Raw genomic sequence first — 17,578 nt, 5'->3', positions numbered from 1 at the left:
GAGATCTTAGGTCAGAAAAGGTTGGTGATCACTGCTTTAACATATGCAATGACTGACATGACAAGAGGAAAACTGATGACACAATTTGAAATTGTACCCTTGTGCAATTTTGCACGCGCCACAGTTTGGAAACCACTGCCTTAGAATAGAACCCGCTGTAGCATGTGACTGCCAAACGGCTCACAAGGCTCCCACCACCGTGCTGCGTGGATAAACATTACACAGGGTCTCAGAGTCATTACACTGCTTGGAGATCACTCAGAAAAGCTAAATAGTTTCACCAAATGCTTTTATGGACATCTTTTAACAGTATTTTACAACAGTAAGTGTTGACAGAATTCAAATGGGTACTGATCCAAGAGACAGACAACAGGTGCCACTACAAAAACAGCTACTGTAGACTGAACTGTATTTTGTTTTTTTAAACAATGAGGCTTCCTTTTAATTACTTTCAGCCAAAACAAATGATACCCTGATGAAGACAGCTTGTCTGTCGAAACATTAGTTATTAGGTTATGAAATTATTGCATTTGAGCTCCTTGAGTGTGCGGCTCTCCTTTTCTTTTAAGTGTTCTACTCCAAGAGCTAGCACCTCGCCAAACAGGTGTGGGGTTTTCACCTCCAGATTAGCCAAAACAAATTAACCATGTTTATTCAATGTGGTCATTTCCTAAAATTAGTAGAAGCCTCAATTAACATTTAGGCCTAATCGTGTTATGAAACCCCTTTTCAGAGATATAAAGCAATGTGAACACATGACGACAGCGGGACAGCAGAGGTTGCAGAAGATGGACTCATTTGGCTGACTTGTACATCCTCTGATTATTGAAATTCAATGGCTCCATCTGTGTGAGAGAGACTCGAGGCACAGTTTGGCCCCGTTGATGATCCGTTTGTTCCATTGTGGGAAGTTGCCCAAGAGGGGGAGAGCTGAGCAGAGCGCACATCCCATTTCTGTCACCAATACGGTACAGGAAACACGTCAGCGCTGTAGAACAATAAGCACGTAACCCCGGCCCACTTTCCATTATCGACTGTCCCCTTGCTGGAGAGCCAACACCGGCTGTTTATCTAGGACTGGCTCTCTGTGCATTGAAAACACATACAAGCTGAGTACAATTAAGCAGGAGGAAAGAAAACCTCCATGGGGAGGTCACAAAGCAGAAACATTCTCCTGAGCCAGGGACAGGGTGCAGCAAACCCTTAAAGCCCAGCCAATTTCATAACCTGGTGTTGAGTGGTTGGTTGTACATTTTTTGAGAAAGGTACAAATGTAACTAAAAACCAATGTGATTCATGGTTTATGGGCTGTAGCTCAGCAGATCGAGATGCTACCTCCCAGTTCCCTCTGACACTGCCGTTAAAACCTCTAGTGACTCCCCATCCGGGAGTGTAATCATCGACTGACACGAATTAGCATAACGCAAAGGACAAATATTCCTAGAAAATATTCCTATTCATGACAATCACAAATGAAATATATTGAGACACAGCTTAGCCTTTTGTTAATCACCCTGTCGTCTCAGATTTTCAAAATATGCTTTACAGCCAAAGCTAGACAAGCATTTGTGTTTGTAGAAGTTAATCGATAGCCTAGCATAGCATTTTGTCCAGCTAGCAGCAGGTAACTTGGTCACGGAAATCAGAAAAGCAATCAAATTAAATAGTTTACCTTTGATGAGCTTCAGATGTTTTCACTCACAAGACTCCCAGTTCTTCACGTTTGGCTGAGAAACCATCCGGAAATTGCAGTCACGAAAACGCCCCAAAAAAATATTCAAAATTAGCTCCATAATATCAACAGAAACATGGCAAACGTTGTTTATAATCAATCCTCAAGGTGTTTTTCAAATATCTATTCGATAATATATCCACCGGGACAATTCGTTTTTCAGTAGGACCGATTGGAATAATGGCTACCTCTATTTTACGCGAGAGTCACTCTGGGAGCCATCAGGTGACCACTTACGCAATGTAGCCGCTTACGGGTATTCTTCAACATAAATGCGTAAAACTACATCATACTGCCGTAGACACCTTCGGGAATACGGAGAAAGAGTAATCTGGTTGATAGCCCATTCACTGCTCAATAGGGACGCATTGGAACGCAGCGCTTTCAAAACATGAGGCACTCCCGGATTGGATTTCTCTCAGGCTTTCGCCTGCAACATCAGTTCTGTTATACTCACAGACAATATTTTGACAGTTTTTGGGAACTTTAGTGTTTTCTATCCTAAGCTGTCAATTATATGCATATTCTAGCATCTTGTCCTGACAAAATATCCTGTTTACTGCGGGAACGTTATTTTTCCAAAAATGAAAATACTGCCCCCTTGTCACAAATGGTTTTAACCTTGATAGACTTCTGCACATGACCCATTCCTGCAGTGCCTGGCTCAGCCAAGGAAGCAAATACCATGGAGTGAGCTCACCTCTTGCACCAGTCACAACCCCTACAATAGCTGCCATTGTACTCTTCTTCCTACCACCAGTAACAGAGCAGCTGCAGATTCCCCATGGTCACACACTCAAGACACAGCTGTGGCCAGGGTTCACGTTGCATAGCTGTAATGTATTATAGTGTGGGAGTTGTGTTGTGGTCCTTCAGGAGTTGGGTGGGGGTCGACATGCCTGCATTGAGCCCTCTGTCTGGGACAAGCCCCTTTGGCTGAGTCTCTAGTCTCAATGTTATTGGCTTGTGCCTGCCACAACAGGTGTGGGTGCTAGGGCTGCACAATTATCCATATTGCATGGGACTAAAATATTTGAAACACCATTTTATCTTTTTTAACTTTGAATGAATTGCTCAAGTTCTCGTTTGGCCACTTCTCAATCACACATCACTCAAGCAGGCAGTTCCTCATGCTCAATATTTACTCTGCAATACATGCATTGACCAAACAAGAACGAAAAAGTTTTCCACTTTGCTTCCACATTTTCTATATTATACTACTCATGTGTAACTTGCTCTCTGCAAAACACTAGTTAGTTGGTCTAAGCAAGTTGTAAATGAGCATTTTTTGTTGTTGTATTAGCCGCTAATGCTAATCGCTAGCTAGCACTGAGAAAGAAAACGTTTGCTAGCAAGGTTTTCCCTATAATACAGGCCGTTACCAGTGGAGTATATCAGCATTGTTTGTGCAAATCAAGTCAAATTTTATTTGTCACATACAAATGGTTAGCAGATGTTAATGTGAGTGTAGTGAAATGCTTGTGCTTCTAGTTCCGACCATGCAGTAATAGCTAACAAGTAATCTAACAAAATAGCTCGTTCTTGAGAGGAAAAGGCAAAGAATATTCTAAAACCTGTCTGAATGTACCCATCTATTTAAATCCAATCAGGCTCCTATGGGAAACACTGACCAACATTTTGGTTACTACTGTCACAACTAGAGGTCGACTGATTAATCGGAATGGCCGATTAATTACAGCCGATTTCAAGTTTTCATAATAGGATAACAGTATTTTTGGACACCGATCTGACAGATTTTTTATTTTTTTAACACCTTTATTTAACTAGGCAAGTCAGTTAAGAACAATGATGGCCTAGGAACGGTGGGTTAACTGCCTTGGTCAGGGGCAGAACGACAGATTTTTACCTTGTCTGCTCGGGGATTTAATCTTGCAACCTTACAGTTAACTAGTCCAACGCTCGAACCACCTGCCTCTCATTGCACTCCACGAGGAGCCTGCCCGTTACGCGAATGCAGTAAGAAGCCATGGTAAGTTGCTAGCTAGCATTAAACTTATCTTAGAAAAAACAATCATAAATAACCACTAGTTAACTACACATGCTTGATGATATTACTAGTTTATCTAGCGTGTCCTGAGTTGCATATAATCGATGCAGTGCGCATTCACGAAAAAGGACTGTCGTTGCTCCAACGTGTACCTAACCATAAACATCAATGCCTTTCTTACAAATATGTACTTGTGTATTGATTTCAAACCTGCATATTTTGCTACACAGTCAGGGTATATGCAGCAGTTTGGGCTGTTTGGCTCGTTGCGAACTAATTTGCCCAAATTTTACGTAATTATGACATAACATTGAAGGTTGTACAATGTAACAGCAATATTTAGACTTACGGATGCCACCCGTTAGATAAAATATGAAACGGTTCCGTATTTCACTGAAAGAATAAACGTTTCGTTTTCGAAATGATAGTTTCCGGATTCGATCATATTAATGACCAAAGACTCGTATCTCTGTGTGTTATTATTTTATAACTAAGTCTATGATTTGATAGAGCAGTCTGACTGAGCAATGGTAGGCAGCAGCAGGCTCGTGAGCATTCATTCAAACAGCACTTTCATGCATTTTACCAGCAGCTCTTCAAGCATTGAGCTGTTTACGACTTCAAGCCTATCAACTCCCGAGGTTAGGCTGGTGTAACTGATGTGAAATGGCTAGCTAGTTAGCGGGGGTGCATGCTAATAGCGTTTCAAACGTCACTCGCTCTGAGACTTGGAGGAGTTGTTCCCCTTGCTCTGCACGGGCCGGGGATTTTGTGGAGCGATGGGTAACGATGCTTCGAGTTTGGCTGTTGTCGATGTGTTCCTGGTTCGAGCCCAGGTAGGGGCGAGGAGAAGGACGGAAGCTATACTGTTACACTGGCAATACTAAAGTGCCTATAAGAACATCCAATAGTCAAAGGTATATGAAATACAAATGGTAGAGAAATAGTCCTATAAATACTATATTAACTACAACTTAAAACCTAAACCCTCTTACCTTGGAATATTGAAGTCCCACGTTAAAAGGAATCACAAGCTTTCATATGTTCTCATGTTCTGAGCAAGGAACTTAAACTTTTTTTACATGGCACATATTGCACTTATACTTTTCTCCAACACTGTTTTTACATTATTTAAACCAAATTGAACATGTTTCATTATTTATTTGAGGCTAAATTGATTTTATTGATGCATATTAAGTTAGAATAAGTGTTCATTCAGTATTGTTGTAAATGTCATTATTACACACCAAAAAATATTTTAATATGAATCGGTATCGGTGTTGAAAAATCATACTCGGTCGACCTCTAGTCACAACCATCTCCTCCCTTACTTTTCCATTCATCATCATGCCAAACAAAACTGCATTCCAAGTGCCCACTGTATTCCAACCATAAAATTGTAATTATTCCCTTTCTATGATTATGACAGTTCACTCAAGCATTTTGAACTATAATCGCAAGTAAAACCGTAATATTGGCTACAAAAATTGAGATTACATTTTTTGCCCATATTGTACAGTCCTAGTGGGTGCTGTAGCCTACAGATCAGAAAAAAAAAACTTGCTCACACACCCAAACTATTTAACAAGAGAAGAGGTAGATGGCATTCTTGATCATTCTGAATGCTGCCTTTGGGATGATCCTCAGGCTGGAATGAGTGTTCCATTCCTCACCCACTCTGTTGATGAGGTGATGTCACGTGAGTTGACAAGTCTCACGCAGCAGCCCTATAAGACCAATTTATGTTCGGATGTGACGGAACTAGTGTCACATGCAATGACCGTTTGTTTCTCATCCCCACCAGCTGTCGACCAAGGCTGTGTATTATTTACCTTCACAATCTGAAGACCAATACAAAACCAGGGGAAAAATAGAGGCACTTCATCGTTGCATGATAGAAACCCATTTCCTTCTGTCCTGTTGATTTAGCCCTGACTAATTAAACTACATTGCTGTTAGGTGAGGTTTGTGGTCCTCAGTTTGAAATGGGTGGGTCACCACCTGACCCAAAAGGTGCAGTTCATTATAAAAATGCCTGAATGATGTTGCTCAACCCTGCTAATGACCTGCCAGGGAGATTCCCTCAATGCTCCCTAGGTACGGCTCAGATGGATTTAGCATTGGGCTAGGGCTGTAGAATTAATCAAAATTACATCATAATCGCAATATTAAACTTGTGCAATATCCATAATCGCTAAATATCTATATATATTATTTTATTTACTTTGTTCTCTCCTCTTGGGGCTCCCCCCCTTGCTGTTGGATTCACTATAAGTTTACATGCTATTCTGTTAGGTCAAATACAGTCAGCCACTTGGCTTCTTAATATAAATCATTGTATTTATATGATTGCAACAGTTCACCCAACTGTTTTGACCCATATTGCATGTCAAATCACAATATTTGTTAAGAGAATCAGAATGACATTTTTGCCCATGTTGTGCAGACTTACATTGCGCACAGTTTCCTCACAATAGCAAAGGACTGCCTTGTTGCAGTCAATTAGGAGAGGATTAGGTCCCAAACAGTATGTCCAGTACACAACTGCCACATGGATGTCCATTCAAAAACTTATTGCAACAATAGACTGATTTGAGTAGAGGCCTTTCTTGAAAAAGCCACATCAAATATATTTTCAGAAACCAGCATTAACTACAACAAATCCTCCCCAAAACTAAGCAGGGTTTCCCAACACACAAGCCCTCTCCCCACCCACACAGCACTTAAATACCCAACATTTTAGAGAATTTCAGATGCAAAGAGAGCACTTGCTACATTATTCAAATCCCTTGCCTTTCCTTCTCTCGCTCCGCCTGCCTCTCCCAGATGGCCAGCTCACCCTTCTGCCTGGACCTGTTTCCAAGGCTGCTCAAACACTGGGGGTGAATCAAGTTTCCATCAATTCATCCACCCAACTGCTGTTTCTGGCAGCAGCAGCCTGGCGAGGAGTCCCAGTAATGCTGGGGGTTTTCTTTCTGCCTTGCCCTAACCTGTTCTATTAGCTCTACATGGAGGGCTGGATGCTCCATCCCAGCCAGCAAGCAGACACACATACCTGCTGACCACATGGGCTAGTGAGGTGGATAAACCAGTACCACATATCAGCCTTCATAGCTGTAGTACATAAGTTGTTTTGAACTCAATGTAATATTAATCTATGAACTAAACCATACGAAGGACAAGTCAAACGAACACAGAGGGACTCAAATGTAAGAAAACATCCGTCACACCTTGAAAGAGCCCAATGACGCTAGAGAAATGCCTTCCAATAAGCCAAAACCAGAAGATTATTGATAAAGATAACAAGCGTCAAGTGACATAAGCGGTTGCGTGCCAGATTTAAGTGAAAGGGCTGAACATCTCATTCTAAATCATGTAGAAGGACTTACAGTGCATCCTAGTAGGCAAACTTCAGATCTCGTTTCAGTTCTGGTTGCCGGTTCTCTGGACTGCGTAAGCGTGCTTTGTATTCTGTCAGCCACTAGACACAAAATATGCTGGCCACTCACTCTACTCTGTAACACATCATTAATTTCCAAACTGAGTTTGTCCCTCCTCCAAAACCCCACCCTCTCAGCACTAGCTTCTTTCCTGCAGACATCCTTACACACTTCCCCCACTAGTATTCCAACACTACAGCCCATCTCATTGGTTGATAGGGCTCACACCACAAGACTCGTCCCACATATAGGGTCAAGTCAGCCAAATGAATGCAAGGGGGAGGGGAATGGGTCTGCAGTCGGTGAAATTCCCTTTCCTCTCGGATGATGTCGTTGCCCCCCCACGTTACTACAGGACAAGAGGGATTAATCTGGTTATCAGGCCAGGTTGTTATGGCGATCCAGCAGCTGTGCTAGCGGAGCTTTGACTTTCCAGAGACTAAATGGATCATTTTTATTTTATTTATTTAACCAAGTAGGCAAGGTTAAGAACAAGTTCTCATTTACAACTGACCTGGCAAAGATGAAGCAAAGCAGTATGACAAAAACAACAGGAGTTATACAAACGTACAGTCAATAACACAATAGAGCAATCTATGCAGTGTGTGCAAATATAGAAGAGTAAGGAGGTAAGGCAATAAATAGGCCAGAGGCAAACTAATAAAAATTGAGCATTAACACTGGAGTTATAGATGTGCAAGTAGAGATACTGAGGTGCAAAAGAGCAAGAGGATAAATAATATTGGGATGAGGTAGTTGGGTGTGCTATTTACAGATTGGCTGTGTACAGGTACAGTGATCAGTAAGCTGCTCTAACAGCTGATGATTAAAGTTAGAGAGGGAGACATGTCTCCATCTTCAGTGATTTTTACAATTTGTTTCAGTCATTGGCGGCAGAGAACTGGAAGGAAAGGCGGCCAAAGGAAGTGTTGGCTTTGGGGATGACCAGTGAAATATACCTGCTGGAGCGCGTGCTACAGTTGGGTGTTACTATGGTGATGAGTGAGCTGAGATAATGCGGGGCTTACCTACCAAAAACATATGACCTGGAGCCAAAGGGTTTGGCGACGAGTATGAAGCGAGGGCCAGCCAACGAGAACATACAGGTCGCAGTGGTGGGTAGTATATGGGGCTTTGGTGACAAAACAGATGGCACGGTGACAGACTACATCCAGTTTGCTGAGTAGAGTGTTGAGGCTATTTTGTAGATGACGTCGCTGAAGTGAAGGATCAGTAGGATAGTCAGTTTTACAAGGGTGTGTTTGGCAGCATTAAGCGAAGGAGTCTGCTGCGAAATAGGAAGCCGACTCTAGATTTAATTTAGGATTGGAGATGCTTAATGGGAGTCTGGGAGGAGAGTTTACAGTCTAACCAGACACCTAGGTATTTGTAGTTGTCCACATATTCTAAGTCAGAACCGTCCAGAGTAGTGATGCTAGTCGGGCGGGCAGCAATTGATTGAAGAGCATGCATTTAGTTTTACTAGCATTTTAAAGCAGTTGGAGGCCACGGAAGGAGTGTTGTATGGCAATGAAGCTCATTTGGAAGTTTGTTAACTTCTCTAGGATAGGGGGCAGCATTTGGAATTTCGGATGAAAAGCACACCCAATTTCAACTGCATGCTACTCATCCCCAGAAGATATGCATATTAGTAGATTTGGATAGAAAACACTTCTAAAACTGTTTGAATCATGTCTGTGATTAAATATGATTCTGACCAGTATTTTTTGTAATTATCCGTGATGGGAAAACAGTAATCCACATCTTTCACTCAGTGAAGAGATGTGCGCTAAGCAACTATTGGCTAGTTATTCTGTCTGTAAAGGAATGGGCGGGGTATTGTTTGAGCCTGCTACGATTGCATTAAAACAAGCCGCTCTTCCTCTGCTCTCATTTCCCCAGACATGTACGAGTGGCGCGTCTCTAAGTCTCCCCTTCTCCAAACATTGTGTAGGAATCCGAATCTGTTGCTAGTCATTGTTGTTCAATCTAGTTATTTCCTGTCGACTTTGCTGTAGCCATATTCTTGTATTCGTCTGTCTACTTCAAGTAGTTTAGTAGGCCTACTTTGTCGGTCCTTATTATTCCATTGCTAATGATGTCTCGTTATGTCGCAGTCCAAGCCCATGCTTGCTATTATTTATTTATTCTCACCCAGGCATGTTTACAGAGCAACACAGAAAATAAAAATGACAAAATATAGATTGTACAAATGTGATGTAACATAACATCAGGACAGAAAAGTTTTGCTTCTCTTAAAAGTTAAACAATATATAGGGCAAGCGAATTAGCCTACCTTCACCTAAATCTGTGTCTGGACTAAATGCAGCCATGCATTAGGCTATTTATTTGCATAATTTGTTAATTGAATAGGAAAGTAAATCGTGTGCATTTTCATGTTGGGGGCGTTTAGGAACACAACGATTCACTCTGAGATGCACTCAGTGAGAGCAGTATTGCACACTTGAGCTATAGGCTTTACCAGCATTTAAAAAGGGCACTTCCGATCAGGAGTAAATCCGATTACGAATATCAAGTGTGATAAAATGGATATGATTACGAATATGACGAGATCAGCATACCCCAACCTAGACCCCACACTCAACTCTGGACATTTAAATTAGTTCCACTGCTTCCCTCCAAGGACTGATTTAGACCTGGGACACCAGGTGGGTGCAGTTAATTATCAGGTAGAACAGAAAACGAGCAGGCTCCGGACCTCTTAGGGTAAGAGTTGACTACCCCTGCTCTAGATTATTTCAGATAAGTCAGTTGAAAGCAGAGAGTACATTACAGTTCTGAGATCCCTCCGATGGAACAGGGGTGCTTAATGAACAGTTAACTTCTTGGTGACAGGGCAGTATTTTCACGTCCGGATTAAATGCATGCCCAAATTCAATTGCCTGCTACTGAAACCCTGGTTAAACTATCCCAAATTCAACGGACTTGAATACAACCCTCTTGCATACACAGTGCATTCTTCCATCACATGTGAAGTGCACTCTTCCATCACGTTCAGCTGATTCTCAAGATCTTGCATACTAATGAGATGCTACATGCTTTCTGGTAAGTTGATTACAATACTGGTTGGTGTTAATATATTTTATAAATGACATATATTATTTTTGTTAACTAGTAAATAGTAGCATACAGCAAAATGTTTAAATAATTTCCAACGTGTTAATTTCTGCTAGTTAGTTTTTGCTACCATGTGGGTTTTAGCTTGCTTCAGCCAGCTAACTGAGGAGTGTTAAATTCACCCGTGTCCATACAAGTTTCATTTTATACAATTGTTCTAATCTTACAGGAAAACGACACGGCACTATCTGATGTGTGGAGACATTTCAATGCAGCTAATGTAGAAGGAAAGCTGTGCACATTCACAAATACTGTGCCAAATCATATGTGAAGAATGCAACAAAGATGGAGAATCATCAGGCCAAGTGCATAAAGTTCCCGCAGCGCTCACAACAAGCAACCTCTGACAAAAGTCCCTCTCCTTCTATTCAAGGTGAAAATTATGAATCAGACACCTTATCGATAGCAACAGCTCATGGTCCTCCTGTAATCAGAAGTTGTTTTTGACCCAATGGAGGAAAGTAGTCAGAAATGCTGATGAATGTCATGCTAGAGCTGTGTTTGCAATATGTTCACATCTGATGCTAACAGGCAAAGTGTATTGGAAGAGATTTCTGAACATTCTTCACCTAGCATGCACCCCTCCAACCAGACATGCTTTATCTACTCATTTGCTGGATGCAGAGTTCCAGTGAAGGTCAAGCAAATCATAGAGAAAGAAGACTATTGCAATCATCTTTGTTGGGTGGTCAAATGTCCGTGGGCAAGGAATAATTAACTACATCATCTCCACCCCTCAACCAGTATTCTACAAGAGAACAGACACAGCGGTCTATACATTGCAGATGCGCCGAAGGCAGTCATCATTGACCTTGAACCACAGAAGGTATTTGCACTGGTGACAGAATGCTGCCTGGTCATGAAGGCTGCTTGGTCATGTCACACCCATTGGCTGTGCTGCTCATGCATTGAATCTGCTCCTCAAGGACTTCATGGCACTGAAAACAATGGATACACTCTAAAAGAGAGCCAAGGAAATGGTTAGGTACGTGAAGGGTCATCAAGTTATCAGAAATCTACCTTACCAAGCAAAGTGAAAAGAATAAGCACACCACATTGAAGCTGCCCAGCAACACCCGTTGGGTGGTGTTGTCATGTTTGACAGTCTCCTGGAGGGGAAGGAGTCTCTCCAAGAAATGGCCATATCCCAGTCTGCTGATATGGACAGCTCCATCAAGAGGATCCTCCTGGATGATGCATTTTGGGAGAGAGAGGTAAGCAGCCTGAAACCTTTAGCATTTGCCATTGTACAGATTGAGAGAGACAATGCCATCCTGTCTGATGTTCAGACTCTACTTGCAGAGATGTAAGAGAAGAAATCCCTACTGCCCTGCCCACTACACTGTTGCTCCAAGCAGAGGAAACTGCAGTTCTGAAATACACGCCACAGCATACTTGGACCCCAAGTATGCTGGCAAGAGAATCCTGTCTGGTGCAGAGCTCAACAAGGCCTATGGTGTCATCACCACTGTGTCTCGCCACCTTGGCCTGGATGAGGGCATGGTTCTTGGCAGTCTTCGAAGGTACACTTCCAAGCAAGGGCCTTGGGATGGAGATGCAGTATGGCAGTCATACCAACATATCTCATCAGCCAACTGGTAGATCTGAGGCTCTTTCCCCTGTTACCTCCATCCTCCTCCAAATCCCAACAACATCAGCTGCCTCAGAGCGCAACTGGTCCTTGTTTGGGAACACACACCAAAGCACACAACAGGCTGATCAATTCAAGGGTTGAAAAATTGGTGGCCTTCCAGGCAAATTTGAAGCTGACAGCAAGCCATCCTCAACAAGGTTGGAAAGTGACAGTAAAGATGAGGCCTACAAACCTGACTCGGATACACCAGCTCTGTCAGGAGGATTGGGCCAGAATTCACACAACTTATTGTAGGAAGCTTGTGGAAGGCTACCCAAAACGTTTGACGCAAGTTAAACAATTTAAAGGCAATGCTACCAAATACTCAATTAGTATATGCCATCTTCTGACCCACTAGGGAATGTGATGAAATAAATAAATGCTGACATAAGTAATTCTCTCTGCTATTATTCTGACATTTCACATACTTAAAATAAAGTGCTGATCCTAACTGACCTACTGAGTTTTACTAGGATTAAATGTCAGGAATTGTGAAAAACGATTAAATGTATTTGGCTAAGGTGTATGTAAACCTCTGACTTCAACTATATATAATATACGTTGTAAAAATGTACTAATTGGTTGAAAGAAAAGACTCATGGTTGACCAAGATCCTTTTTTTTGTGTGTGTTATGGAAGAGCCCTAAAAATGTAGGTTAAATGATAATGCAATGGCAAATGACCTGTTCTCTTTCTCTCCATTTCCCATGACTTGTAAATTCCCAACAATCAGTGTTGTCCAGGTGGGAAGCTCTTTCTCAGCCTTGGTATCACTGACTACATTCTTGTGATCAGCACTAACTAGTGTTGCATGGTATTCTGAAACTGTTACTTTTTTATACTAGAACATGAAAAATGGTTCTGTACTAGAATTTGTAACTTTCGGTTAGTTTGGCATATCCGGATGTCCATACCTTCATACCGTGCCTGTGCCATCCTGGGATATACGATGTTACCCGTAGTGCACACAAAGGGCACTATTTTATTTTTTCAAACGTAAAGGTGGCCCTAAAAACCATGTGTAACATGTAAAACTCACTCTGTTTTGAGTACTTTTTGTGGCCTCCTTGTAGTGTTGCATATTTTGGGGAATATTCAGAGGTGGAAACTTTGTGGGAATTAATGGAAATATGGGAATATATGCAAATTCATATTAATACCATTTTAACTTTAGTTTCTTTTTGCATTATCATATGGAGACTAAAAAACGTTTTACCGTCTAATAAGTAGACAATTGCAAATGATTCAATCCTTCCAATAGAATAAAAATAAATGTAGTTATGAATTTAACTTTTATTTGAGTTGACTCTTCACATGGAATGATTTCACTGAACAACAAAAGGGAATGTTGAATGATCCATCGCATCTCCCAAAAATGTTTTTCAACATATATCAGTAAAATGATAACCAAAGCTTTAGTTTCTAGACTGTCTTCTCCCTGGACATCCTCAATGTCCACCTCTTGAACATCAGACTCTGAGGCCTCCTTGCTCGCACACACCTTTTCAGTTCTGCCCACAAATGTTCTATAGGATTGAGGTCAGGGCTTTGTGATGGCCACTCTCAATACCTTGACTTTGTTGTCCTTCAGCCATTTTGCCACAACCTTAGGAAGTATGCTTGGGGTCATTGTCCATTTGGAAGATCCATTTTCACCCAGCTTTAACTTTTTGACTGATGTCTTGAGATGTTGCTTCAATATATCCACATAATTGTCCACCCTCATGATGCCAGCACCAGTCCCTCCTGCAGCAAAGCACCCCCACAACATGATGCGGCCACCCCCGTGCTTCACGGTTGGGATGGTGTACTTCGGCTTGCAAGCCTCCCCCTTTTCCTCCAAACATAACGACGGTCATTATGGCCATACAGTTCTATTTTTGTTTCATCCGACCAGAGGACATTTCTCAAAAAAGTACAATATTTGTCCCCATGTGCAGTTGCAAACCGTAGTCTGGCTTTATGGGGGTTTTGGGGCTGTGGCTTCTTCCTTGCTGAGCGACCTTTCAGGTTATGTCGATATAGGGCTCTTTTTAGGATACTTTTGTACCCGTTTCCTCCTGCATCTTCACAAGGTCCTTTGCTGTTGTTTTGGGATTGATTTGCACTTTTTTCTCATTAATTTGCACTTTTTACATTCATCTCTAGGAGACAGAATGAGTCTCCTTCCTGAGCAGTATGACAGCTGCGTGGTCCCATGGTGTTTATACTCGCGTACTATTGTTTGTACAGATGAGCGTGGTATCTTCAGGCATTGGGAAATTGGAGGTCTACAATTTTTTTTCTGAGGCCTTGGCTGATTTCTTTTGATTTTCCCATGATGTCAAGCAAAGAGGCACTGAGTTTGAAGGTAGACCTTGAAATACATCCACAGGTACACCTCCAATTGACTCAAATGATGTCAATTAGCTTATCAGAATCTTCTAAAGCCATGACATCATTTTCTGGAATTTTCCAAGCTGTTTAATCTGTTGGTACTAGGGGGCAGTATTTTCATTTTTGGAAAAATAACGTTCCCAAATTAAACGGGATATTTTGTCAGGACAAGATGCTGGAATATGCATATAGTTGACAGCTTAGGATAGAAAACTCTAAAGTTTCCAAAACTGTCAAAATATTGTCTGTGAGTATAACAGAACTGATGTTACAGGCGAAAGCCTGAGAAAAATCCAATCCGGAAGTGACTCATCTTTTGAAAGCCCTGCGTTCCGATGCTTCCCATTGAGCTGTGAATGTCCCATCAACCAGATTACTCTTTCTACATATTCCCCAAGGTGTCTACAGCATTGTGACGTAGTTTTACGCATTTATGTTGAAGAATACCCGTAGGTGGCTTCATTGCGCAAGTGGTCACCTGATGCTCCCAGAGAAAATCTTTGCGTAAAATACAGAGGTAGCCATTATTCCAATCCTACTGAAAAACCAATTGTCCCGGTTGATATAGTATCAAATAGATATTTGAAAAACACCTTGAGGATTGATTATAAACAACGTTTGCCATGTTTCTGTCGATATTATGGAGCTAATTTGGAATATTTTTCGGATTGTTGTGACCGCAATTTCTGGTCAATTTTTCAGCCAAACGTGAAGAACAAACGGAGCTATTTCGCCTACAAAAATCATATTTGGGGAAAAATGAACTTTGGCTATCTACCTGGGAGTCTCAATAAATTAAATGCGCTGTCATGTCAACAAAACTTAGTAAAACACCTTTTTGTTGGCGTTTTACATACGGTAGGCTTGCCACCTCAGTAAATCCAGAAAATACTTTATTTTCAACAACATTTTGCTTACCGGGACTTTTAGTTTTGCAAGGCAGCCCTGAAACCTGACACATTTAAATGGGTTTTATAGTAAATACATGTAATTTAACCGTAACAATGTATTACCTGTTAATGTGACCCTCCTGTAGGTCCACTCCAACCCCTGTTGTAATTAATCTGATTCATCTTATAACCAGCTAAGGTGCGCTAGAGTGGGGTTGGAGGGAAAACATACAGGACAGTAGTTCTCCAGGAACAGAGTTGGAAAGCCCTATATGTAGCCCATGTATCTGATGCGGTCTGACCAACAGTAAGACATGCCATACTTTTTGGCCAGGCAGCATCACACATGGCCTACACATACTGAGACAGAGGGGCGCTGTTTCGATCGATCAGATGCATTACGTGCGATTGATGATTCTGTCTGTGCCCCTCTCTGTCATGTAAATAAATGACCAATATTTAAATATGGTAGGGCATGCCAGGCCCCCTAATGCCCACCTATTACACTGGCCCTGGATTTTTGAGAGGGGGGGGGGGGGTTATGAACTGAAAGCAACTAGTTTGCTGTGTTGAGTGAACTACATTTAGTTCTAACTAGAAATGTAACTACATTTCACTGTAGCTTGGTGGTAGTTGACCTAAATTCAACTCATGGTAGTGTTTTCAGTAGTTAATGACTTTTTACTTCGGTTAACATCCGATTCCAGAGTGTTCAATGTATGCAATTTATTATATTTCAGACTTAGATATGATCATTTCTCACGAAGTAGTTTGGATGTAGTGAACTACTTTCTCAAAGTAACTTTAGTTAACTATAGTTTTGTTAAGGGTAGCTTTAATTTAAGGGTAGCTTTAATGAAGCTTAACTTCCAGTGTACAGTAATTGATTGCTTGGTCAACTATACATTTTCAGAGTAGCTTCCCAACACTAGAATGGCACGCATCAATACTCGCTGTTGGTTAACTGGCCGAACTACCGGCAAAGCCTGAATAGAAATTCCTCGAATATCTCTTCTACCGGTACCTAGCTGATTAGCTAACGTTAGCAAAGGCTGTCAAGCCATCAGTCGCGTGCAAGCAAAAGTAACGTTACCTAGAACAGTGGCTAATTGTAGCTAAAGTTAACCAAATTAGCTTCAAAGTTTAAATATCCCCGTTTCAATTAAGATATTCCATTTCAATTAAGAGCACCATAGAGAAGCTACAGTGTTTGTTCACTATCTGTAACTACCGCTTGGTAAACTAGTCAGCTATAGTAACTAACGTTCGCTACACAATTTCTGAGTCAGCATCACGCGTTCAACACGATATCGTTAGTTAACTTGTGTTTCCAAAAATTATTAGCTAGTAAGTCTACGAAAATAATGTTAGCCCTTACCGCCAATAGAAAACAATCAACCGTTTCCTGCAGGTAACTTCAGCGTTGCAAACTTTGGCGCTGAAGTTGTTGATTAGGGAATAGAGACACGTTCACTTCCCTGAGCTTCAAGTGTGCTTCTTCTTCTTCTTCTTCTGATTCTTTGTGAGGATAATGTGACGTGGCGGAGTTTCATTCGGTCATGTAACTTGAAACCGAAAGATATGTATCTGATTTATTTTGACTGTACTAACATATTGGACTCTGTGGAGAAAATTCGTGTTTTAAATCCCAGGTGAAATGAGGGTTGACAGTACAGGTAGCCTAGTGGTTAGAGCGTTGGGCCAGTAACCGGAAGGTTGCAAAATCCCCGAGTTGACAAGGTACAAATGTATCGTTCTGCCCCTTAACTGCCGTCAATGAAAATAAGAATTTGTTCTTAACTGACTTGTCTAGTAAAAAAGTAGCAAATACTGGAAGAGGACCACATTGAGAGGCACTAGCAGCTATGGAAAACCTATGGGCTGGCAATGTCATATTTAGACTAGAGGTTACATTTATATTTATTACACACATGACTGATAACAGCATTATTGTTGATTCTTTTTTTGTGTTGACCTTTAAGCAATAGATGCTTTTTTCTTCAGAATTCATTGACATCATTCACTCATCCATATACTTATATGTACATATATGTGTACATATTCTCATTCACCTCTTTATATCTACATATTCTCATTCATTGCTTTAGATTTGTGTGTATTAGATAGTTGTTGGGGAATTGTTAGATATTACTGGAACTAGAAGCACAAACATTTCGTTACACTCGCATCAACATCTGCTAACCATGTGTATGTGACCAATACAATTGTATTTTATTTGACATCAACAGCTGCATATGAACTTTCTTGTGGTATAGACTTCTACTCTCTAGCTCTGGCAATAGCCAATTAATGAATTACCATAGATGTTTTATAAATTATGTGAATTGTTGCAAGAAACAA

At 41.2% G+C, this 17,578-nt stretch overlaps 1 protein-coding gene across 2 annotated transcripts in view; it reads right to left on the bottom strand.

Annotated features, from left to right (window-relative positions):
* The window catches only part of LOC124037721 (long-chain-fatty-acid--CoA ligase ACSBG2-like), a 55,397-nt gene extending 38,485 nt beyond the window's left edge, over positions 1–16,912 (bottom strand). Inside the window, exon 1 of one of the 2 annotated variants that reach the window (XM_046352713.1) lies at positions 16,596–16,912. Coding sequence is in view for 1 of the 2 variants with exons in the window: in XM_046352712.1 (XP_046208668.1) it covers positions 7,130–7,136 (7 nt within the window). In the remaining variant the exon portion in view is untranslated. Of the gene's footprint in view, positions 1–7,129; positions 7,270–16,595 lie in introns of those variants that run through there. The other variant, XM_046352712.1, reaches the window with a different exon arrangement.
* Between the last annotated feature and the right edge of the window lie 666 nt (positions 16,913–17,578).

The sequence above is a fragment of the Oncorhynchus gorbuscha genome, linkage group LG06 (genome assembly GCF_021184085.1).
Source record: "Oncorhynchus gorbuscha isolate QuinsamMale2020 ecotype Even-year linkage group LG06, OgorEven_v1.0, whole genome shotgun sequence".
Classification (NCBI taxonomy): domain Eukaryota; kingdom Metazoa; phylum Chordata; class Actinopteri; order Salmoniformes; family Salmonidae; genus Oncorhynchus; species Oncorhynchus gorbuscha.
Note: the sequence above shows the minus strand (reverse complement) of the source record. Positions and strands in the feature narration are given on the sequence as shown.